The 24,935-nt window shown below is 47.4% G+C and overlaps 1 protein-coding gene across 4 annotated transcripts; it reads left to right on the top strand.

Moving 5' to 3' along the window:
• Positions 1-4: 4 nt before the first annotated feature.
• AKAP1 (A-kinase anchoring protein 1) lies at positions 5-20,092 on the top strand. 4 transcript variants are annotated; one of them, XM_030472690.1, is made up of 11 exons: positions 5-198; positions 9,786-11,409; positions 13,393-13,526; positions 13,905-14,031; positions 14,482-14,612; positions 15,377-15,554; positions 16,012-16,162; positions 16,784-16,851; positions 17,833-17,906; positions 18,365-18,430; positions 18,580-20,092. In XM_030472690.1, exons 2-11 carry the CDS (start codon positions 9,810-9,812, stop codon positions 18,637-18,639), a joined length of 2,589 nt encoding a protein of 862 aa, XP_030328550.1. In that variant the 5' UTR covers positions 5-198; positions 9,786-9,809; the 3' UTR covers positions 18,640-20,092. The 4 variants fall into 4 exon arrangements, with proteins under 4 accessions (XP_030328550.1, XP_030328551.1, XP_030328549.1 ...); XM_030472691.1 differs by lacking the exon at positions 5-198 and having other exon boundaries at positions 9,538-10,565; positions 10,866-11,409; XM_030472689.1 differs by lacking the exon at positions 5-198 and having other exon boundaries at positions 9,538-11,409.
• The last annotated feature ends 4,843 nt before the right edge of the window (positions 20,093-24,935 follow it).

Raw genomic sequence — 24,935 nt, 5'->3', positions numbered from 1 at the left:
AGACGGGATCTCGCGAGAGCGCCGCGTCTCGCGAGAGGGGCGTGCCGGCCGGGCGGGGCGGCGGGAGCCGCTGCAAGTCCCAGCCCGGCGGCCCGGGCGGGCTGCACGTGGGCGCGGCGGCGGCACCGGGAGCTGCGGCGGCACCGGGACCTGCTCCGGGCCCCGGCGCGGGGAGCGCGGCGCCGCGCCGGACCGGCCGTAAGTACCGCGGCAGGGCGCTGCCCGGCCCTGCAGGCAGCGGCGGGCCGCGGGCTGTCAGCCGGCAGCGCTCGGTGCGGGGCTGAGGGGCCGGAGTGCTGCTGCCGCCGCCGCGCTGTCAGCCCCGCGGGCCGCCGCTCCTCAGGCCCCCGCACGGCCCCGCTGCGCCCAAGGTCAGCGCCGCCGCGCTCGGCCCGCGGCCCGGCCCGGAGCTCACCCCTGGCCTGAGGGGGGCTGCCCGCGGGCTCGGCCGGGGCTCCCCAGCAGCAGTGCTGATGGGCGGGCTGCGGCGGGGGGGGTGCCGGGGGTCCCGGCAGCTGAGGGGTGCTGTGGGCCGGGGGGTGCAGCAGGCAGAGGGGTGTCAAGGCCTCCTCAGGGTCTTTGAGTGGTTTTACGCGCTTTTTACTGTTTATTTCCCACTTGACAATAGCGAAGTCAGAACATTCCTGAGAGAAGCGGCTGTGCAGGCCGGAGGAGTCGTGTGAGTTGGTGTTAAATGTGATTCACTCTCGCTGTGAACTCTCCTGTAGCTGCTTAGAAATGAAAGCAGGAGATGACATAAGAGCAGCAGACGAGGTAGTAAAGATTAAGGGTGCCTTGTGTTGTCTCTTGTATGTCTGGTATGGCAAGGCTTGCTTATGTTATGGTAATAGTTGATAAAAACTGTTATTAGCAAGCTTTTCATATACTGCAGTGACTTCTACTTGTCTGGAAGCCAGCATGGAATATATTCAAGAGCAAAGGAATTAAATTGTATTGCTATTGAGGAAGGAATGCTTCAGTAGCCTTGCTTCCCCGAAAGAATCCTTGTTGTTTGACTTTTATCTTCTTTTGTTTTTCATTCTTCTTCCCCCTTCTTGAAGCAAGTAGGATCTAAGTTACTCATCTTCCACAATTGGGCTACTTGATCTATGTCTGGCTGAGTTCTTTATCACAGTCTATTAAGTTATACCATGAAGCAGGGAATGCAAAATGAATAGGCACCTTGCTGAGGGTACCCTTTTCATGAGTTACCTGTAATAGTAAGGATTGGCAACAAAAGCTGTGGTTGACCATAGCCAATCTGTTACAGAAAATTAAGGGGCTGCAGAATGGAAGTAATTCTGGCTTTCCATGTTCACAGGGTCTCGTGCTGCCTCGGTGGGGTTGGTAGTTGTGCTTGCTGAGTGTTATCAGAGCCCCTGTGGACTTTGTCTCAGGTGAAAGGAAATGGCTTGTTGCTGGGGAAGGCAGTAGTGGGAGACAGTAACTTTCCTTTTCTCCTGTTTGCTTTGCGCCTGTGAATGATCTACTGAGCTGCAGCCCAGCGTGTGTGTGCAGTGTAGCCAAGGAGGAGCACGTGGCGTGCTGGAGCGCGGCACAACTCGTGAGGGAGGTATGGCTTTCTCTTGGAAGCACATGGACCAGAGCTGTTGGAGCAATGCAGCTGAGCTTGCTCTTCTGCCAGGGCTCGCTGTGTGACCTGGTTCAAGTCACTTAAACTCTTCATTCTTTAAGAGAGTTAACTGTGCAAAGGGTTGAAATACTGTGCACTGTGCGGTACCTGTCATCTATTAATGTCAATGCACCCGTGTTCCCAATAAAGGATAGTACACCTTCACTGCATGTATCTTGATGGCACAGTTTAGTTCTTGATTAATTAGTTTGCTTGCATGTGCTGCTAGTGCACTAAATCATAGAATTCCAGCCTGGTTTGGGTTGGCAGGGACCTTAAGGCTTATCCAGTTCCAACCCCTCTCCAGATTTCTTGTCGGCTTCCTTAAGGTACTGAAAGGCTGCAGTAAGGTGTCCCTGGAGCCTTTTCCAGGCCAGACAAGCCCGACTCTCTCAGTCCATTCATACGTCCATGCATACTTCTGCAGTAGTAGACTGTGCTGGTTTAGCTGAAGAGCATAATGCTTTAAAAGCAACATACCCCACTTATCTGTGGCTCTCATCTTTCATGTGCACTTAACTGATGTGACTTAAACGTATTTCTAGTGTCCAGGGAGACTGTAATAAGATGAGGTGCCCTTAGCAACATCTAGAAGCAATAAAAGATTTAAAGCATTAATTACTTTTAATTGTGTAATGTTTCAGATCTAATGACTAGCTTTCTTAGATCCTGATTTCTAACTACAGTGCTCTTACTGCAAATGGCTGGTTAAACTTCATGAAGTGATGATTAACTTCAGGCAGCTTCTTTCAAATACTTGGAAGAAGCTGTTTTATTCAGCAGGTGCTTAATATTTTCCGGAAATGAAGGCTGTTGAGTTTCCTTCTCATAGGGGTTGCTGAAGGTGATGACAGGTTTGGGTGTCACAGGCAGCTTTTGCAGACTATTGTCTTCAGCTGTGTTACTGTGGGGTTTTATTGCCCAGGACATGGATTCTGTTTCACTTTGCTGCTCCTGCATTTTGTACCCTGGCTGGAAGCTGACTCTGAATATGGGTCCTGTGCCTTACTACTGGCAGAGCTGAATAGTTCACAAAAGATCATTTAAAATCCTTCCTCAGCAGACAAATCACTGCTGGTAGACCTGAAGAGGTCCTGGTTGCCTTTGACCTCTGCTGCCACCTGGCAATGAGGATGAGAAACTTTTAGCATGTGCTATGGCTGAGTTTTGACTCCCGTGTATAAATAGCAGCAGTTCCTGGCAAAAGCTCGTGATCTGTGTGTGCCTCTTCTGTTGGGGACGTTAGATTTGCATAGGGATGAATCTGTGAACTGGGAATATGGAATGAGGATTGGAGTATGTGTCCCCATAAACCTTAGGGCCTTGTTTGTTATTAGCTTGGTCTTGTATTCCGTTTCTTGTTGAAATGCAGGGTTAGGGAGAATTTTTTGGTGTTCAGAAAAGAAATCTGCTCATCACTTCCCGAAAGTATTCCAAGTTGAATGGAGTGTAGTGTTCTGTTTGCCTGGTAAGAGGATGGGCTCTTGTCTCTCGAGTTGGAGTACCTATTTTCTATTCATGTGTTTCCTTCAGCTTGATGTGACCGTAGGAAAGTGGCTTAATCTGTCTTGGCATAGCTTTTTAAAGGAAGGGCTGCCAAAGCCGAGGAAGGGAGGCAGCCTGCAGTCTTCAGGGGAAGCCTTTCTGTGTCTGAGAACAGCCCCTGGTGTAATTTGGGCAAAGGCTCGTGGGTGCTCCTGTAATACAGATCAAAGTGAAGCAGGTCTCTCTCTGATCAGTCTCAAGTATGTTGTGTAACTTCTCATGGCAAGCTTGTTCAGTGCATACCAGTTACCTTCCTGCTTGTTCAGTCCAAATGACTCTCTGGAACCTTTGCAGTTCCTTCCTAGTGCAGATTAATATAAAGTGCTTTTCCATTAATGTTTGCTATCCTTCCTCTCTGGGTGCTTCTGCGACTTGCTCTCAGCAAGCCAAGCCCCGGGCACAGAGCTTCCAACTGAAAACCACTGCTCCTTGCTTTCTGTTTATGTCTAGTGCTGCTTTTGTTTTGAGGAGCTGCTTATCAAGCTCTCGTTGCTGAGCACAGTAAATCTAGTGAGTAGGTCTTGATGCTGTTCTCCAGATACCTGCTTGGTGTCGGTGCTGCCTCTTCTTGCTGTTCTTACAGTGGTATCAGTGTGTTGTGATTCAAACCTCACCATCCTGTCTCCTTGAAAATGCAAGTCTGTTTTTTGTTTTGCATGCAGAGTATATTGGAAGCCTTTGGTTACTTTAGTCTCTGCTCCAGAGTGCTGTGCATGCCTGTTTTGTGGAAATGGGTCTGGATACCAGGCATTTGACTTAGCTGGTTGCTTTGAAATCTTAATTTATAAGCTGCCCTGTAGTAGACACTACACTGCTGCCCACAGCAACGGCTGCATGAGCTTCACTGTGCAGAAGCAAACACAAAATGCTAAGTATTGGATGTAGTTTCTGTGAAATTCTGGAAAATAATTTGTTCTGTTCTCCAACTTGGGCGAAAATGCAGAAGGAGTGAAAGACGGTAAAGTCTGGATTTAGGGAAAATTTTGGTAATGTGTTGGTAGATTATGAAGGTAATAAAGGCTGCTTTGCCTGTATCATAGAGGACCAGTTCTCTTTTTCATAGCAGACTAAATGCTTTTAAAAGAGTTGAATCAGGACTGGTAGATGTGTTGAGGAGGTAGCTGTTCAGAAAGAATCCCAACAAGTGATATTAAGTGGGTTGTTACAGACCAGAAAGACCAGCAGTTCCAGCCCCCCTCGGCTGTAGAAGTGTTGTTGATTCCCCAGTCAGGGGTACCTGTGCACAGAGTGCATTAGTCTCAATCGGAGGACTTTCTCTGCCCTTTAAAGCTGGGTGAGAACAGAAAGGTGGTGTGGCCTCTGGCTTATGGGCTAAACCCTTTTGGGTGGCTTGAGGCAGAACATTTGACGACTGTTTCTGGAGCGGACACCAAAGCTGGCAAAAAAAAAAAAAGCCAACAACAAACTTCCACCAAATTTTGAGGAATAGCCAAGAAAGAGAAAGGTGGTGTTGGTGAAGTGGTGCAAGAGCAGTTTCTGAAGTCTGCTTCTGTATCTGAGACACCTCTCTGGCAAAGTGGTGTCTGTCATAGAGGATTCACAGGGAGACACTCCTTGGCTGAGGAGACCTTCAATAATGAAATGATTGGAGCAGGAAGGTAATAGGGTAGAACATGCATTAAGGAGCTTGATAATCGGATAGGGTTAATGTTAACTACCGAGTGTAACCTGTGACTTGTTGTGTAGCAGGAGTGATGAGCTCAGGGGTGATCAGTGCGTGTGGGGAGGGTTGCTGGTGGTCGGTGTTAGTGTATATGTGTGCTCCTTGGTGATTTCCAAAACATAAGTAAAAAGCCTGCTACAGTTTAACTAGGCTGATACTTGTATTGTAAACTGAGTGTAACATAGAAACTCTTTGGGGTCCTGCTTTGGCCGAGAAGTGATGCTGCTGGAGTGTGGAGCTGTGCTGGGATGGTGTTTGGCTCCTGAGGAGGGAGAAATGCACAGAAGAAGTGACTATAAGATGAAATTACTAATAAAGCCTGGGCCATCAGCAGAGCAGCCTCAGCTGCAAAGGAGGGGAGTGAGCTCTTGTAGGAACATCAAAAGCAGGTTTTTATCTCAGAGATAAGACAGCCTGGCGTTGGTAGCACGTCTTGTTCCAGAGCTCTACTTTGGCTCTACAACAACCAGCTTTTTCAGCCTTTTACTTATGTCATAATTTATCCCTCTGCAAATAGGACTGTTCTTAAATATTTTAAGGCTGTGGAGTGGCTTCACTAGTAGTTTTCATTCACAGAGGAGCCTGTTTCTTGAGCTCTGTAGCCTGTGTTAACTGGGCCGTGAAAAGGTGGTATTGCTTAAGGGGTGTCTCTTGCTGTTCTTGTCTCACAGTACTGGTGTTTGAAGCAGCAGAAATTGCTGCACAGCATTTACCTTTAATTATTTAAGTATAGAGAAACTTACCTGTTCAGTTCTTTTCAAAGAAGTGCCATCTAGATGGGACCTTGCTCGCCTGGCTCCTGCCTGTCTTCGTGTGTTTGTAGCTACTGAGTCATGTTTGCTGAGCCCTCACCTCTGGGTGATGGTTGGTTGGTGGTGCTACACCAGGCTGCCTGGGAGAGGTGTATGGGAAGGCTCTGCAGCCTGGTTGGTGCTCAGGAGTGTGCAATGCAGGGACCTGCAGCCCGGGGACATGGGCACCAACTCACCTTTCAATGAAAACACACCTTATGGCCAGGGTAGGTCGAATAAGTCTGTTTCTGTGCAGTGATTGATTTTAAAGGCATGGCCTCCACTTCTTTAGGTTTTTGTCAACTCCTGTTCTTATGCCTCCTATAAGGCAGAGCATGTGCTACTGGTTATTTTTAGCATGGAAAATTTTAAGGGCCCACGTGGTCCCATTTAGTTTGAACTCTGCCAGCCTTGTCCAGTTCTCTTTCACCCAGATAGAGCGCTCAGGAAATAAATCCTATCACTAACTATAGGGTCTGCACAGAGTCATCCTGTCTCTGCTGTTGAAGCTGCATTTCCAATTTAGCCACCTGCTCATTTGCTCTGTGATCCTTCAGGACGGTCTTTATTCCAGCCTTGATTTCCACTGCTTTTGGGGTTTGGAAGTGTAACCTCTCAAGTGCTGGGGCAGGAGGGAAGCGGAGGAGGCAGGGACCGGCAGCACTGTGGGGAATGTCCCTGCAGGGCATGGGGGCTCCATCACTTGGGAACTGTCCTTGTCTCTCTCCTAGAGACTGGAAGCAGCTTGCCCCCAGAACAGACCTTCCTGTGTGTGGAAAGCCCTGGAAATCTGGAGTGAGTGCCTGCTGAACTCTCCTCTCGGACCTTGAGAATGAATTATCTGGCTTCTCTGTGAACCTCGTGCTGCAAACATTTCTAACCTTATACGGATGTGTCTTCTGAAGGGTTGTTTGTGCTGGCGAGAGAAACGAGGTGGCTTAAAACTGCTCTGGGATCCTAATGCGAGCAAGTAGAATAAGTTGACTGTCCTTGCCTTTTTTTTGTAAGGTAGGCAAGTGTGTGGGTTCATTCTTGTCCTCACCCCCCTGATCTTTACCAGGAGTTTTCCATAAATCAAGTCAGGATACAGATTTGGAGAGCTGACTGACCCCTATTCTCCCCTTGGTGTCTTAATCCTATCTTGACCTACTGTGGGGATTATTTAGCAAGTTGGACAAGCCTCATGCCCTCGCTGCAGCTCTCTGTGCCTTGATACAAGGTGTGACATTTAGAGTGGATTCCTGGCATGCCAGGAGGAAGAAGTGGAAGTGGCTCATGGCGCAGGGCAAGCGTGTACAGTGTGCAAGCTCTGCACTGTTCCTGGTGCAGGACTGCACGGAGCCCCGCGTGTTGGGGAACGGCACTGGGGCACCCAGTGTTCACACTGGTTCTGGTTCTACGGGCTGCTTGTCCGCGGCCCAAAGCCTCCGGAGCTGCTTCCCCAGCTGGCTCCTCCTGCCTGCAGAGTGCAGGGGCTGCCGGGCCGGGCTTCTCCAGTTTGGCACTGCTTAAGGCCATGTGATTTGACAAGTTGCCATGTTCTGTTCTGCTGCTGGCAGGAGAATCCTGGGCTTGCTTCCCCCCTTCCATGTGTTTAAATGATCCCTTTGCTCCTGTGGTCCTGAACTGGCTGTCAAGTTGGCAACAGAGAGAGAGTTTTGTTGCTTTTAAACCTGTTGGAAAAACAGATGTGGGCTGTAGGAGTGCCCCTGTGGAAGAAATGAAAGAGAAGTATGTGCTGCATCTTGCAACTGTTGGGTTGAGCAGGTTAAAAATCAGCTGTCTTCAAGGCATCACATGAAAGTGGTGGTGTGACCAGCATATTAAAATCAGGCCACCAAAGCCTTCCTGTCGTGTTTATGCAAGGAGGTGTTTGTTAGTGCTAGCTGCCCCCTGGCCAGCCCAGTGCTTTAGGATGTCTGCTGGTGTCTTGTGGAGAGCCACTGCCTTTTGTCCCTTTCTAGCTGATGGAAGGATGTGGAATTCCCGTTTAACACATCACTGGCAGTATAATGCAGCTCTTGCTGAAACTAGTCAAACTAAAAGCATGAAATGAAATGAGCTTTGCAAGGAGCAGTCAGCTAACTCACCATTCCCACTGGTCTAAACACCACAGAGTGAGATCTTTAACTTAAATGATATTAATGTTTAAAAGGACTCTTGGAACTGCTTTGTCTGCCAGGCTTTGGGACGGGCCTGGCCCTCTGTGGGGCATCCTGCTACTGTCTCCCTGCGCTGCAGAGTTGTGTGGGATCATTGTTTGTACAGTTGGTGCAACTTAATAGGGAATGGGATAATAATAGGGCTGTCTGTTTAATCAGGGAAGCTTGCTGGGAATGGACTTGTGAGCTACTTTAATTTGAGTTTGTGGTGCGCTGTGAGACAGCTTGTGGGGTGGCTCTGCATGAATTACAACTTGAGCGGGCAGCAGATGAGCACTCGCGGTCACTCACAGTGTGCCATTGTGCTGGGGAGCAGAAATGGGTACCTTTTGTCTCAGGAATGTATGTACAGGCTTCACCCTTTCCATTTACCAAGTTCCAAAACCCAAACATCCAAATTACTGCATAGATTTATTGTTTTGTTTTGGTTTTTAATTCCAAGTCTCAGATGTTGCTGTTATCTGAAAGTTCTTCCTCAGCAGTAAGCCCTGCTGCCTGGCTGGAAGTAACTCAGACTTAAGAGGTATCAGACATGAGTGTCACAGAGTGAACAAGACTCAAGTTTGCTGTGTAGAACAACAATTGTGATATACTGGAGATGTTACTGGACTTCTGAAGTCGTGTCTGCAGCTGAGCTTTGATTTGGGGTTGAGCAAGACGTTTTCTAGTCCCTGCTTCTGCCATTCATTTATTTACTCACCTCAGCCAGCTTGGACGGGATTTGGAGCAACGTGGTCTAGTGGAAAGTGCGTGATCTTTAAGGTCTCTTTGAACCCAAACCATTCTGTGACTTTATGACTGTATGACTCTGCAGCAAGAGTACAGAAGCCAGGCTGATGGAGTTGTGTGTTTGCTCCTGTAGGATAGGAGGTTGTGGCTGGAGGAGGTGAGAAATCTGGAATGTATATTAATGCTCCAGGTCTCGGATGCTCGGTTTGAGTCTGAGGGAGGCATGGTTTTGTCCCTTAGCTAGGATGTAATCAGCTGCTGTGAAAATCAAGGCCCCGAAGGAGGTATCTGGAAGCTGTGGTCAGGAGGCTTGCTCTGATAACAGAAGTTTTTTTTCTGGTTGAGACAGACTAAGCATAGCTGAGAGACTGCCTTGATTGTCTTGTCTTTTTATAATTATTTATACTTCTAAAGAGGAACTAGATAATACTCTTTTCCAGTGGGTGGTTCCCATTTCTAGGACTTTATCTCCTGAAAAAAAATCTTTGTTTTTGTTGCTTATTGGCCAAAGTCTTGGGGCCCGTTTGGTGAACCTTACTGTTGTGTGCAAGCATTGTCAGACATGTGGGTTCTGCTTTCGTTCCTGCCCAGTGAAAATATAAACTGAGAGACTTTGCACTCTTTGTTTTGGGGATGTGGATAACCTTAGCTCTGTGTGCCAGCTATAGGCTTTCCTTAAGGAAAAGGAAAGGCCCCTCAGCCCTTGATCATATAACCTAGATGAGGCTTGTAGATGGAGGAGCATGGCTGGGACATGAGTCCCAGTGGTGTCCAGGCAGGGAAGGGTTCACACACTTTCTAGAATAAAAAAGACTGATTTCAACTCAAAAGTCAGAGGAGTGGCAGCTGTCTATGCAGTAAATTTAATGTAGAACAAACTTGTGGTCCAGCGGTGGTATGAGCTCAGCCTGCTGTAGAGAGACTGCAGTGCTGGGTGCTGGCCCTGTGTGTAGCACTAACCTGCAAAGGTGAGGCAGGGGAAAGGTGAACTGGGTTTGAGTGTAAAGGGGAGGTAAGGTGAAACTGATGGCTATAATGGTGAGAAATGTCCAGAGATCCCTGGTCTTAGGTAAGGATCTTGTTGTGTGGTCTGCTGGTAGAGCAGAGATGTGAATTTAAAGAGCAGCTGGAAAACAAGCCTGTTCCTGCTACTAGAAATACCTCAAGGCATTTATGAAACTTTAGTCTTCCTGTTCCCTTCCCTGTGGCTATTGTAACTTGTTTTCTGTTTCTCCTTCTAGGTATAATTGCTGAGGCTTTCTAAAATGTCTTTATGCTTCCGGAACTTCATCCCATATGCCATACCTGGAGTGCTGGCACTTCTTGGCTGCTGGTGGATCTATTCCCATAGAAAAAAGCATGGAACCTATCAAGATGAACAAGCAGTAGCCACTGAAGAGCAGCAGGAAGAAGTGACAGAACAGGATTCAGCACCCAGAACAGAACCATGTGTTCCTCAAAGACCGTTTTCCTTGCTGGAAGAGAAATGCACAGAGAACAAAACCTCGACCTCCCTGCTGTCGGCAGGGTTGACGATGCCCTCTCTTATGTGTCAAACTGATGAGAGGCTGGATCTCTCACAAGCCCTGCCATTAACAACAATTCAGCCCAGCACCCTTGAGGACGACAGTGAAAAACTAGAAGCAACGGGATCTCAAGACGAAAGCAGTGTCCCTGCTTGTGTTTCTCTCCCTTTGGAGTCTGCCTGTTCGGAGCAGTCAGGGGAAGAAGACGTGCCCAGGTCAATTGCCAGTACTGTACCTGTGTGTCAGGAGGAGGAGGACACACAGCCAAAAGGAGATGAATTGGGAAGAGAGAAGACTAGAGGAGTGAGTTTGTGCAAGGAAGACATTGAGAAAATTGAGCAAGTGACAATACAGATTGTTTCCAAGGTCATTTTGGCAGCAACTGAGGAAGTGCTGTCAGGTGCTGCAGGTGATGGGTCCATTCAGATCTGCCAGGCTGCTGCCAGGCGAGTTGAGACACCTCTGGAGACAGCAAGTGGTGTTTCCTCTCATCAGGTGCTTTCAGAGGAAGCTCCAGTAGCCACTGAGAACATTGTGAAGAGTGATGCTGTGGTACCAACATCCCCACAGGCAGAGGAACAGGATCAGAATGTGACGCGTTCAAGCTGTTTAACGCAAGGCTGTTTATCCTGCCCTGAACAGGGAGACACAAAAGACTGTTGGATGAAGAACCCTGCGTGCAGTGAGGGAGTGCTGTCTGCTCCTACAGGTGATGGGTCCACTCAGCTCTGCCAGGCTGCTGCCAGCCAAGTTGAGACAACTCTGGAGATGGCAAGTGCTGTTTCCGCTGATCAGACACTTGCAGAGGAAGCTCCAGTAGCTGATAAGAATGTTGCTGGAAAGAATGATGCTATGATACTGACATCCCCACAGGCAGAGGAGCAGGATCAGAATGTGACATGTTCAAGCTGTTTAACACAAAGCCCCATTCAGGGAGCCACAACAGACTGTCGGATGAAGACCCCTATGTGCAGTGAGTCCCAAGGAGGTGGTTGGACTCCTATGGAAAACCACAAAGGGTCTCTGGAAAAGTCACCTTTGGTTAGGGAGGGCTCTGGGTGCAGCACATCCATACCTGAAGGTGGGATGTGTGCAGAGGGCCCGTTGCAGAACACAAGGCTGGCTGTTGCATCAGGCCAGCATTCAGAGTCACTGAGCGTATCTGCAAGCCACGACACGTGTGCTGAGCAGAGCTCCGGCCCAAGTGAAACTCATCCTGCTCTGAAGCTGCCTGAAGACAACAAAGTGCCGTACAGCAATGGGGTACTGAGGGAGAATGGTCCAGACCTGTGTAATGAGTGCAGCAAGGCACCAGGGGTAGATGGAGATTGCCCACAAGGTAAGGGATTTGAAAATCCTCCTATACAAACGTGGTGAACAAGCATTTTACGTGCTGTAACCCTCCTGCTGCAGAACATGTGCAGATAAATCATCTTCACGTTCAGTTTCCCCAGTAAATGACTATTTAGCCCTCAGGTGCAGGTGGGTCTGCGTTTGCTCTCAGAATTCCCATCCAGTATCCAACATTAGCTGGGTGATCTTCAGGGTATACTGCAAAGGGGTGAATGGGCTGGTCCCTGTTCAGCACAAAGCTTATTGTCTAAAGCTGAGCATGTTCTTGAGTAGCCCAGTGAAATGGACTGTCCCTGGGTGTAGGCCAGGCTGTAGGAGACCTTGCTGGTTTGAGACAGACCTGCTCATCCCAATGGTTTCTGCTTCAGTTGGGCAGGCTCTAGTAAGCCCTGGGCTCCTCTCTGTGTTTGTGAGCTGCTGCTGGAAGGAGCCATGAGGCAGGTTTCTGAGGTGCTGCTGGATGAACTGGAGAAGTGCTCTCATGAACTGTGATAAAATCAGTTGGTTGCAGACCAATTACCCTGAAGCCTTTTTGCTTGGAAGGGCAGGTGCATGCCAAGAAATCCCAACAGGGAGCAGTGGTCATGGAGTTTCCCCATCTGTCTGTGTTGCTTTTGCCTTCTAGGTCCTGAATGATGTGTGCCTGGTAGAATGCAAAGCTATCTGAGCAAATGTTAACCTGTGTGACCTTGGGATGGATGTTAAAGTCCTTTATAAGAGCCTGTGGTGCCAACAGCCCTTAATGACAGGATGTCTTTTGTAATTGCTACAGAGTAGTTGGAAGACTGCTTGTTGCAAAATATGGGGATTGAGTTTGCCAACAATTAAGGATTAAACCCACAGAATATTTTCTCTAGTGAGAATCACTATAGGAAGACAGTGGTTTTGCCTTGTGAATGCTGGTGTGACAAAAAGGTACAAGTGTATTGTGGAACCTGGTGGTGACAAGGACTGAGAGCTGTGCACCGAGACAGCTGAAGGGCAGGGAGAGGGGATAGAGCAGGGCAAGGTGCTCATGTGGGAGCAGAGGTCACACAGCTGACCCTCATACCCAGGCTCATCCTTGTTTAGGATGAGGCTTCCATCCGTATCCTTGCCTTTGACTTTCTAGGCATCTGTGCTGTGTTCCTAGATAAGATATGGCAAATGTGAAGCAGCCGTTGGGTTTATTTTTCTCTTTGGCCCTGCACTGGATGGCCTGAATACTTGCAGGCAGGTGAGGATCTTCATGCTCCTGCTTGTTAATCTGGAGGAAAGATCAACCAGGTGTCACACTGACTGTATCTGGGATCTGACCCAGCAGGAAGATGTTTGACTTTGTCCACTTCCCAAGTAGAAATGTTCCTGGTATCAGCTGATGGTTTGGGAAGAAGCTGTAGCTTGGCTCTGGCACCTTGTTTCTTCAAGCACAGGACAGATTTGGGCAAGAGGCAATCCCCTACCACTAGTAGTGGACCATCCCTGGCACTCAGGTCACTGTGCAGCATCTGTTTGGGCAGGAATGTAATGCCAGTGCAAAGAGCAGATGAATAGGTTGCACGTCCCTCCTTGCCTGCTGAACTCCCTGTGAAGAGCCCTGCCCAGGCCATGGATAGAATGCAGAATTCCTTGCTGCAGCAGCAAGCTCTCATTCAGCTTTTGGTAACTTTGACTTTTAGTGTCTTTATCTCTGCTGCTGTATACAGACGGGGTCACTGTGTTTGAAGGATGATGGCTGAACTCAGGCTGCCTCCTGTGGCACTGCCAGAGGTGTGCAGGTTGTTCTCCAGGAATAAAAGGAAACTTTCAGTAGGCTGCATGTGATGGGACTTCACCCTTTCTGACACACTGGAGAACCTGATACAGGAACACCCCGAGTGAATGCATGGGAAGAGCTCTATGTAACCTCTCTAGGAAATGGCATCTTTTCATGGCCTTGTGTCTGGGAGCTGGGGTTGTCTGAATGCTGACACATGTGCGTGTCTTGCAGGGTTGGATGAACATGGTACGGATTTTGTGGACAGTGGCTGTGCCATGAAGAAGACAGTGGCTCAGCAGAACGCTAAGCTAGGGAGAGAAACCAGCAAGTGTGACCACGTCATCTGGGAAATAGAGGTCCCAAAGGTAAGCAGCTGCTGGCCTGCTCCTGCATCCTGCCCTGCCCTACACAGCCATCTTCTGGCTCTTCCTGCCTGGCACTGGCTTGGTGCCAGCTCAGGGACATCAACAACAGATTGAGGGTTTAAGTGTTTAGCTCCCATTAGGACTCAGCAGGAGCAAAGAGTCAGGACAAACTGTAAACACGGAGCACTCGGGGCTGTTGCGCTCATTATTCCCCATGATCTTCCACCCCGATCTGTTGGTCTGATGCTTTGAAAGCATTCAGAAGGCTTTGAGGGTACACAGTTATTAAGAGCAGGCAATGAAATAAACTGCAGAGAACAGTGTTGTTTGATCAATATTTCTCTTGCTGACTGTTGCTTTCTTGTCCCTTTCATAAAGGAATTAGTTGGCCGCTTGATCGGCAAACAAGGAAAATTTATGAGCTTCCTGAGGCAGCAGTCTGGTGCCAAAATCTATGTCTCGACACAGCCTTATTTCCGTGACTCCCAGGTCTGTCACATCGAAGGTAAGTGGAAAGTCTCTTAATTCATGGTCTAATATGTAGCTTGGGGGCCTTAACTAGATGGGCAAGGAGTTTAAACAGATTTAGTGCCTTTGAGTGCAGTGCTTTACAAAGCTTTCTGCTCAGTGCTGTTACAGTAGAGGTCTGTGTCAGGTCACCGGTGCCTTGGCATGTGAACCCTCTGTTCTGGAAGTGAGAATGCGTTTTAACATCTTCATCTGCTGTAGTTTAACCAACACCTTTTGCAGGATCACTTCAGGCTTGGAGGAGGAGCTATGGGATATGTATCAGCTCGTGTTGGTCTCATACCAGGTTACATGGCAAATCTATTAAAACTTAGGCTGTTGCTGTAGAGCAGAAGGCTTCTGGTAGCTATGTAGGTTCATATGGCAAGTTTGGGGTGTCCTCACCATATCTGTGCTACAGACCTTCTGTGGGACTTTTGTCTTCCAGGTTTCCCGCATCAAGTAGAAAAAGTACTGAGCCTGATTGGCACGAAGTTCAAGGAGCTGTGTCTCGCCAACATCCATGGTCTACCTCCACCAGCACCACTGGCACTTCATTCCCTCCTTATGACTGCCTGGGTAAGTCCCAGCTTGCCAGCTATACTGACATCGGGGTGGAAGGCTGTTGCTGGTCACTGCATTGTAGGATGCTGTATCCGTGTGGCTGGTTCACAGATGCCCTCAAACCCAGTCTGATTTTGTGTGGCTGGTTGTCGTCCACCTGATTTAACTGTTAGTAGATCAGATTTATCTACCTGCTCTTCCGCTACTGTTCCCATTCTGCCTGTAGTAACTGTACACGTAACTGTCTCATTGGGTGTGACGATAGGCTTTGTTCTGGAGAATTGAATTTATGCTGGGCAATTAAAGGCATTTTGGATGTATTCCAAGCACAGGAGTGCTCGGAAGCTGCCCAGCACAATGGCTCTCTAGCAGCCAGGGCAGATGACTTGGCAAATGAGGCCCGTGTGACAAATGCTGGACAATCCCTGCACAGATTACCTTGATGCTTAAACCCCCCATGGGCAGGGAATCTTGGCAAGTTGCACAGTGTTGATAGTGCAGCATGGCTTGACCTGCATCATTCCTGACTCTGCTCGCTTATCTCTTGGGTAAATAAGTCTTACGGCTGCTCTGTGCTGATAGTCTTCTTGGGTATAAGGTGGGCCCCAGCTCAAGTCTGATTTCCTTTAGAACAGCATGGAGTTAAGCAGCCTTTGGAAGTGAAATACCAGAGTGCCATGGCTGTAAGCCTCGGGAGGTGCTGGTGAGCATGGAGTTGTTGTGAATGAAGCTTGTGTTACAGTGAACTCTAATGGGAGTGTCTTTCCTCCACATGCCAGCTCTTCCTCCCGGATGGAGTCACTGTTGAGGTGGTTGTGGCGCACCAAGTCGATGCAGGGCACATGTTCCTGCAGCAGCACACACACCCCACTTTCCATGTCCTGCGGAGCCTTGACCAGCAGATGTACGTCTGCTACTCTCAACCTGAAATTCCAACCCTGCCAACTCCAGTAGAAGGCAAGTAACTTGGTTGCTCACAAATTGTTCACTTGAGAAACTTCTAGGGTCATGTGAAAGCCTGCTGCCCCTGAGTTAGGCTTGGGAGGTTTCCCAGTGCGTGAGAATGTGATAGTTCACTTAGTTCATTTATTTGGTTTTCTTATAGATAGAGCACAGATATTGCTCTATTTTTCCTTACCCCACTCATCCCTGAGTGCCTCCCCAGCCACTTAGTTGCACATTGAAATTCAGAAGGAGATAAGTCAGTCTTGGGTTATTTCTTATCCACCTGGCACCTGGTGTAAGTTTGCTGACAAAGTGTGGAACTACTCCCACATCTTCATAGGGTCACTGCCTGTGGTGTAAAGTGGAGGGTGCATCACATGGAAAGGAGTTACTAGTTGTAACTAATGCCTGAAGTGCTGATTTCTGGAAATCCATTGAGCTTTTTTCTCTGTACCCTTATGTTCTGCAGTTGGTATTATCTGTGCAGCTCCAGGCCTGGATGGGGCATGGCTACGGGCTCAAGTTATCAGCTACTTTGAAGAGACCAGTGAAGTGGAGCTCAGATACGTGGACTATGGAGGATATGACAAAGTGAAGGTCGACACACTCAGACAAATCAGGTCTCTAGCTCCTCTTCCATGGCCTGAGGCCATATCTGGCTTGAATCTTCATCAGAGGCATCTGTATTGTTTGAACTGCTTCTAGGTTTTTCCACAGCTGAAGTGGGAATTGGTAGAAGGTTTGTCTCAGCAGCAGGGGTGGGTTCCTTGGGAGCACAGCAAGCTCTTGTGAAGCTTTTTTGAAGGGGAGGGAAGAGGAAATTGTGACTTCTACCCCTTGAGTGTGGCAGCTGAGCAAAAGGAGGCCCCAAGGTGTAGTTCATTGATGAGCTAGGAATAAGACTGTGATTCTCTATGTTCCAGCCCCACTGGCTGGGAGAGTTGTATTGGGTGAGGGTTTTCTTACACAAGCTCATTAAACACTTGATTGTGCCCCAGAGATGGAAGGAAAACAGTCCAGCCTCCATGGTGGAGGTGGTTTTTGCTTGGAGCCCAATCCAGCCTGGCATGCTCATCAGACAATGGATTGCTGCTGCTTACGTTGCTGGGAGGGTTTTTTTGACTGTCATCAATTTTAAACTAAATCCCTGTTAGAACAATTGATTAATCAATGTCACCTTAAAGAATACACGAGTGACTTAAAGCCCTGTTCTTATTCTGATGGATTCTTTTTCCTTTAAGGTCTGACTTTTTATCGCTGCCTTTCCAAGGAGCAGAAGTTTTACTGGACAACGTGGTGCCGCTTCCAGGTAATGGAGCTCTTGACGCGTACCATTGGTGCTCCTCCTGCAGTGTCAATGGATGCCAATTGTACAAGCAATGATTGTGCCTGAACCTTCTCCCTCCTGTTGCAAGCACAGCCTCTGATGTGACTAGAGCAAGAATTGGAAAAAATGAATTCTATTTTTCTAAATGTGCTAGCATGGCAGAACCTGTCAGACTCCAGGGGAAAGATGATAAATGTCCAGGCTTTTTCCGGCTTGGGGGAGAGAATGAATTACTCTCCTAAACAGCAAGTTGGCAGGACTGGCAGTGTATTATGTGAAGTAGCTGTAACTACTCTGCCACCTTCTGTCATAAAATAGCTGTGAATGCAGACTTAGTTTTTAATCTGTTAAACAAATATCTGACACTTTCCTACTAAAATGACTGATGTGTATGGTTCTGTGTTCAGAATACTACCCTCCAAGCACTGGCAGAATGTCAGTCACTGCCTGGAAATACTTCCTGATTTGTTGTTTTCCCTGTTTCTCATGGTGGTAGAGATGCTTGCTGTCTGGGGCTCTAAAAAGCTGCCCTGGCTGCGGAAGGGGTGGCTGTAGGAGCTGGGGGTCAGGCGGGTCAGGTAGTGTCCTCAGGGTCAGTAACGTCCTGAGGCCCTTGAGCTTAGTTTATTAAGGATCAAAATACTAATGACAGCTCAAAGGTACTGCGAGTACGCACTTTTCTATCTTTAAAGCCTCCTAATTCATCAGCCACTTAAATTCCTATTAACTTAGCTAGTGGCTCTAGAAAGCACTTCATTCTTCCCTTCAGCAACACAGCAGGCATAATGCTTGTGTGATCTCCAGCTTAATAGACTGGTTTCAGCAAACACGTACAGCAACAGTGGGTGAGGATTCTCTGGCCTAACACATGTAGGAGGTCAGACAAGATGAGCTTAATAGTCCCTTCTGGCCTTTAAAGCCTGTGACTCTCATTTGTTTCCTCCTCCTCTTCTCTTTCCCAAGATGAGGATCACTTCTCCCCTGAAGCTGACGCGGCTGTTGATGAGATGACCAGAGGCGCAGTCCTTGTGGCGCAGGTACGTGGGAGCTGTTGGGAAAGTCTTGTTGCTGATGGTGCTGCTGCTGTGACCCTCTGTGCCCCCCTCATCCTGTGTGAGTGAAAACGGACGACAAAGCCAGAGCCTGTAAGTCTGGCTGCTGCCCAGGGTCCTGCTGATAAATCGTGGTGCTGAGGACTTCCTTGTGTAGCATCAATCACCGCTTAGGGCTGTGTGCCTGGGAAGGGACGAGTATTCCCTCTTGTGAGTGATGTGGGCAGAGAGGAAGGGCACTCATTCTGGCCAGGGCATGGATTTGAGTGATGAAAGTGAACTTGCCTACAGGGTGTCCCAGCTACTGCCTGGTGGCAGGAGCTACATATCCTCCAGCCTACACATAGGATGGGGTATCTGGTAGGGAGTGGATGATGCTGGCCTTGCATCCTTCATGGCTCACACCAGAACTGCTGCCCACTCTTGTTTTTCTGTGTTTCCAGGTCACAAATTATGACAGTGCAACAGGACTGCCACTGATACAGCTGTGGAACTTGATGGGCGATGAGGTGTGTGTGTTGACATACCTATTTTGTTATCACTGTTAGAGTTTATGATAATGCAGACTTTCTATTGTTTAGGAACTTGCTGATGTTTTTTTCTAGTGGTTGGTTCACCTTTCTACTTTTTGTTTTCTTTCTTTTTTACCTCCCTTTAGGTGGTGTCCATAAACAGAACTCTGGTGGAAAGAGGGCTTGCTCGGTGGCTTGACTACTAGCAATGTCCTACCATTTCCCTAGAAACACATACCTCATCTCGGTGAAAGGCGGGGTGTTAAAAGCCATAATGACAGATACTGTAGCTTTAAAGCAAAAAACCCTCCCTGGCCTCTACTCAAAAGTTGAATGGAAAAAAAACCTTAAAACCTTAGGGCTCGCTCGAAGGTAGCAAATGCCCCTGAAGCTGTGGTTGTGTTTTGTTCCAGATGTATAATGCCCATGAACTTAGTGTCTGCTTTTCCTTCAAAGTTACATTGGTTGTCCTTTTTTAACAGGCTCTGCCTATGGAATTAATGAATGTGATTAAGGAGTTTAATGTTCAGTTACGGATTTCTCTATATTGTGCCACTAACCTGCACAAACAATATTCATCTTTTGTCTTCTTTATGCCAGGAGGTAGATGAATTGCATCCGTTGCACTTACTGTGGCACATGTCTCACTGCAGTCGTGGTTTTTAGGCTTGATGCGCTTAAGGAAGAAAGCTGCTCTGTGCAGATGCTTGAAGGCAGGATATGTTACCACTACAATTTTTGCTCTGAAATGACATGTATTTAAAGAAAAGAACTGATTGCCGAGCCCAATTGTAGTTTATATTTTTCTAGCTGTGCAAGTCTGTAAATATATATAAAAAAAAAAAAACCAACATTGTAATATTTTGTACAAGAAAAACACTGGAAACAAAGGGAACTTTACAGAAACTTTTTCACACCAAAATGTCCTCTGTAGGTAGAACTGGTTTGGAGTGCATTAGAGTAGCCAACATCTTTGGAGCATCTGAATGTTGGGAGTGTTTCAGCTCTGCTGTATACAGGATTAGGATTCCCTTAGATTGCTGTCTGGTTGGAATTGTCATCACTGCGTTCTTTGCTATGTTGCTGTACAGTTCTGTTTAAAAAGAAAGTAATAACTTGGCATTAAAGCTGCAGTGGTGTTCTCCTCTCTTTCCTTTTTTTTTTTTTTTTTAATTTCCTTTTTTCTCCTTTTTAGATTTCTATGACATATTTAAAATTTTGGTCAAATAATTTAAGCTGACTTAATACACTTTAAACACGTGGCCTCTAATGTATATCATGTTAGATATGTATCGAGCTGGGATTTATGGCTGGCAGAGAAGATACTTGCCAGGAAAGGGTTGATGTAGTCAGTCCTCAGAAGCTTTTTCAAGTGGATTCAAGGATGTCTTTACATCCTATGAGCTAACATGTCAGTGCATCACACGTTGGGATAGTTCCCTACAAAAGCATTTGGTCCAGCCCTTCTGATATGGTATGGTTATATTTTTTCTTTTGAGTTCTCTCCTATTCGGTGCTTACTATTTAATGTTCATGTTTGCAGTAACATCCAGTGAAAACTCGATTTGGTAACTCAGTGAAATCTATAAAACATATATACTCTTGGAATGTTTCTTTCCATTTCAATTAAAGCTTGAATTTTAAGCTGTCTTAATCAAACTGTGATGAGTAAGAGCCTTCATTTCCTGACCTCTTGCAATGTAGGGTTGGGAAGGGAGCTCAATGGGATAATCAGGTGAGATCAGACCCTGATCCTGGCTTCGCAAGAGATGCAGAAAGGTCAAGCTTCCAATCTCCAGGGGTTCCTTTTACTTCCAGCTGAAAACCAGGTTTATTTTTATGATGAATTACTTATTAGAAAGCCTTAGTCTGAGCACTGGTACTCAAGGCTGTTGTGACTTACATATTTGTGGAATTAACTTACTCTGGATTCAAGGTGTCCCTTTTGTCAAACTTGTATGTTGAAAAGAGAAACTTGGGAGTCTGTTTCTGTTGTGCAGGCTATAGAATCCTCTCTTTAAAATGCTGACAGTGTTCTTGTTAAAGCCAAGCAGTGCAGTGGTGTCGACAGTTTGTCCTTACTCTGGTATTACGCTTGCAACTGGGAGAGTCTGTTCTTGCAGTAGGGTGTATTCACACTCCCTGTGTGGAAAAGCAAGGGCACAGGCTGGACTGACCACGCTGGGGCTGCATGGAACAAAGTGTGTTAAACATGGGTTACTGCAACAAGACAAAAAGAATTGAAGAGAAACAATCCCACAATCTTTTTGATGCTGTGAGTTTGAAACTGCCAGCGCCGCGCTGCTTTTGCACTTGGCTGTGGCGCATCCTCCCGCTGTTGGTGGGTCTGGTGGTAGGAGAGCTCCATGTTCTCACAAGTAAAGGAGCAGGTTTCTGAGCAGAGTGTTAGCAGGAAACACACAAAACAGGCAAGTCTGGAAATCCATACAAGACCTGTGACCACCCAAGTGCAGCTCCACCTGAACTAAGCAGGAGGCTTACAAGTTGAGGATGAAACCAGACAAGCTTTATAGCTGCGTGCATGTCCGTTCCTGAGAAGCTCTGGATGTTCTCTGCAGGCCAAGGAAACTCTGTTATGTTTTGCTAAAAGAATAATGAAAAAAGTGGAAAAAGTGCTTCCTGTTTTCTTGATTGCCTGAAAGCATCCCTGCCTAATCCATCATCCTGATACCATGGAAAGGTGAGTAATGGCCCATGCTTTGGCTTGTCTATGCTGCTTGTGAGTTTATAGACTTCTCTGTCACCTCTCTCTGTTCCAGGCTGAAGCGTCTGAGGTGTTTAGCTCCTTGGGTGGAGCTGGTGGGTACCATACCTCCTCCCTGACACCCAGCCTGGACCTTTCCTAGCCCTATAGTGCCTTTCCTGAGGTGACTGCATGCCAAAAGCTTTCCTCCTTTTGCTGAACTGAGAGCGTAGAAAAACTGCTGCAGGTTCAGAGGTGAGTATTTTGGTGTCCAAAACCAGGGTTGGCTGTTTATGGTGGTGTTCTCCATCCTTGTGGAGAGCAGGAGGAGATGACAGGAGTTGTGCTGTAGCAATGACTGTGACGAGGTTTCAGCCTTCCCCGGGAGAAGGGAGACGGGATCAAAGGGATACACTGGTTTGTGTGGTTCATGTCCCACCTTCAAAGCTCTGTGTGGTGTTCCTTCCCCAGGATACCGCTGGGGTTTGGTGGTCTTGTTTTAAGCATGAGAGCAGGGGCGCTCAGCTCCTGGGCCACGCTGGGTGAGCGAAGCGCGGCGCTCGCTGCCTGTGCCATGTTGGAGGCGTTGGGAGCGGTGGGAGAGCAGCAGATGGCACTCGAGCCTCAGCTGAGCGTCGCCGCCGGCCGCCGCTCGGGGTGGTTTCTGCGATGGAAGCGCAGCTATTCCAGCTCTCACTCCTTGAAGGAATACGTGTAATCTTGAGCCATAAGATGCGGCTATAGGACCTTGATTTACATGCTTTGGATGTTCCTCTCTGCTCGCAGGTCCAGATCATATCTCTGTTTGTGCCGATTTGTCCTTACACAGTGTCTGGACTCGAGGTGATAAAGAAAAAGTGTTACTTTTCCCTTGCAGAGACTGACCCCTAATTTGCTTGGATTTTCCTCCGGCGGCTGTGCCTTTCCGCACACAGCTACCCCAGAGCACAGAACCAAGATTAGTTCTTTAATCAGATAATTTCTTTTCCACCCCCAGTCAAACTGAAGTGAGCAAATTGTGCTTGCGCTGAGAAATGGACTTGTGGATGTGGATACTGAAAAGCACAGCTCAGTGTGCTCTGTGCAAAGAGGCAACAGCCAGACAAGTACAAATGAGTCAGAAAAGGAATATTCCCGTTGAGATGCTGTAAAGATAGTGCATGAAGGTGTTTTTAGTTTGTTTAGTTACAACAAATTCAAACCTTATTTTCATATTTCCAGGCCCATTTGTGTTTGAGAGAGATCACAAACTGAAAGCATCTCATTACTCTGACACAGGCAAACCCAGCACTTTCAGGAGCCTTTTGGTAGGTGAAGGATGCTGTATATCACAACTGTAATCTTACTTTGTTTATTAAGACCCAACAGAAGTAATTCAAACCTGCTCTCACTGCTCAATGGCAGTGAGTGCTGTGTACATCTGCTCAGATGTGAGCTTGTGTTAACGGGCACAGAGTGTGGCAAACTGGAGGATAAATTGTCTTGCAAAGTAAGAAGCCTGGCTCTTGCACAGATCCGAGTCAAACTGCGGACCTGTGGTGGTGTCCATGCAGACACATGCATCTGAGGGCTCTATTTTAGCTTGTGTAGTGCTCTGTGCTGCTCTGCTCCCCATGAATTTATCATTTTCCTGCCAGTCTTTGCTTAATGTAAACTGGATTGTCGTGTTCCCAGTGATGCTTCTGAAGCCTCTGGGATGGGGGCTCATGGTCTGTGTCTGCTGCTCACTCAAGTTTTGCCCTTGAGCAGCAAGGATGGGTTTGCCCAGGAATGGTGAGGAGCTTGCCCTGTTGCCTGCTGAACAGCCCAGCCTCAGGCTGTATGTGCCTGGACACCCCCTTGTGGAAAATGGGGAGAAAAAACTACTTCTGAGGCCCTAGCTGTATCATGTGTGAGATCCATACAAATACATGGACTTTTGTTAGCAGCTTGACCTCTTTGGCACTGTTCTTGCTCTGCAGTGAAGAGGTGCACTCTTTCTTCCACTCGTCTGACTCCTGTGTAATAGAAGGGCTAAATGCTTGTTACCTTTCTGTAGCCTTTTCCAGTTGCCAATCAAACCTGTCTGGTTGGGGTTTTGTTTTGTTTCTTTGTTGCTGTGACTATGCAGGATGCTCTATCTCACCGTAATTATGGTTCCATCATTGTCTTGGCATGAAAACATCTGCTGTCTCCCTGCAATCTCCACTTCTCCTGTTTCTTTTGAGAATTTCATGGATCACAATGACCTTCTATTTTCCATAACATCTCATGCATCTCGTCTGTTTGTCTTGTGATACCCTGCCTCTCCATCTACCTGTTTTTCCTATCAGCATCTCCAATGCATTCAGGATTTCAGCTCATCTGCTTATCAAATCAATATCTTGCTTGCCGCCATCTCTGCATTGCATCCGCTGTAAGCACAGCACCTTTGCACCTGACTGCCTGGGCTGTTTTCTCCTCCAAGCTCAATTCATCTTCCAGCCTGTGTCTAAAGTCTTTGTTCCTCTCATTTAACATCTTAAAGTTAATTTTCTCAGCCTTTTTTATTTGGATGATGTTGTACCCTCAGGCTGTGTGGGTTTGAGGCCGCTGCTCCTCCCAGGCACCGATGGGCCACAGGATGGATGGAGGATGTTGTCATTCAAGGTGAAGTCGCTGCTGGCTGCTCATGACAAACTGCAGCAAAGTCGGAGCGTGGTGAGGAGAGGAGCCAAGGGGCTGGAGAAATACGGGTTCAAGTACCGGGTTTGTGTGACCTTGTTTAAAGATCACAGGGTCAATGAGTGTGATGAACAGAGATACTTCAGTTTTTATTTCATTCTGGCACCTTTTATCACTAGGACTTTACTGGTATGCCTATTCTCTTAAAAAATATTCATAAAAAAAATCAGTCCTGTATCTGCTGCAGAAGGGCTAATAAAACTCTTGAGAACAACAGGACCTTAAATCATAGAATCGTTTAGGTTGAAAAGACCTTTAAGATCACAGACTCCAACGTTGCCATACCCCAAAACCTTTCACCAGATTAACTTGAGGGAGTGAGATTCTTTAATCTAAATCCTGTCACCTCTTCCAGCACTCTGCTTTGTGCCCCATCTGTAAAATGCACATCCCAGTTCTCCACTGAGGATGAGGTCCCGTGTCTCTCCTGCGTCCTGACAGCAGGAACCCCCCATCCTGCAGCTCCTCCGTACAGCTCCAGCACCATGGCCACCAGCCTGGCCCAGGGCACTGTGTGATGCTGTAGCAAGACTAATTGTGAGAATATTAAAAGCACATGTTGGGGGGGTTTATTTCATTCACCCTCAACCCGTGGTCTTCATAAACTGAGCCAGGAATGTCCTATTCTTGAAAAGCTTTGGCACCTGGAAGGTGTGACTGAGAACTGGCTCTTTATATGCTGGCAGAGAAGAGGGGTGTTGGTAGAGAGCAGAAGGCAGGGTGGAGGTTAATGAATCATGCAATAACTTTTCAGAAGGGTGCAAATAAAACTGTGCAGACATAGTTTTTCCTCTTTCAGGAGTGTAGCTGTTTATGCAGGGATGGTGCATGTGCTTTTTTAGAACATATTTTATAATATGCATTGCTTGTGTATACTTGTGTATAAGTAAGGCTGTAAAATCACAGGTGAAGGGATCTATTCATCCAAAAGGAGTTACGTGGCTGTCAGTGCATAACAACTACCTGATTTGGGAGGAAGGAGGTTCCTATAAAGATGTGAAGCAATGTGTTTGGTCAGGATTTGGCACACTGTGTCCTTGCCCAGGCAGAGCTGCCAGAGCATGGTGGGATGGCTGCGCTCACACAGGCCTGGTT

Source organism: Strigops habroptila (genome assembly GCF_004027225.2).
Source record: "Strigops habroptila isolate Jane chromosome 13 unlocalized genomic scaffold, bStrHab1.2.pri S16, whole genome shotgun sequence".
NCBI classification, from domain to species: Eukaryota; Metazoa; Chordata; class Aves; order Psittaciformes; family Psittacidae; genus Strigops; species Strigops habroptila.
The sequence above is the reverse complement of the archived record's forward strand: the minus strand, read 5'-3'. Positions and strand labels throughout refer to the sequence as shown.

Bases quoted from the DNA above. Each gene is read 5' to 3' on its own strand.
- AKAP1 (XM_030472690.1), top strand. From the start codon at position 9,810: ATGTCTTTATGCTTCCGGAACTTCATCCCATATGCCATACCTGGAGTG. The intron at 11,410-13,392 runs GTAAGGGATTTG...CGTGTCTTGCAG, and splicing joins AGATGGAGATTGCCCACAAG to GGTTGGATGAACATGGTACG. The intron at 16,163-16,783 runs GTCTCTAGCTCC...TTTTCCTTTAAG, and splicing joins GACACACTCAGACAAATCAG to GTCTGACTTTTTATCGCTGC.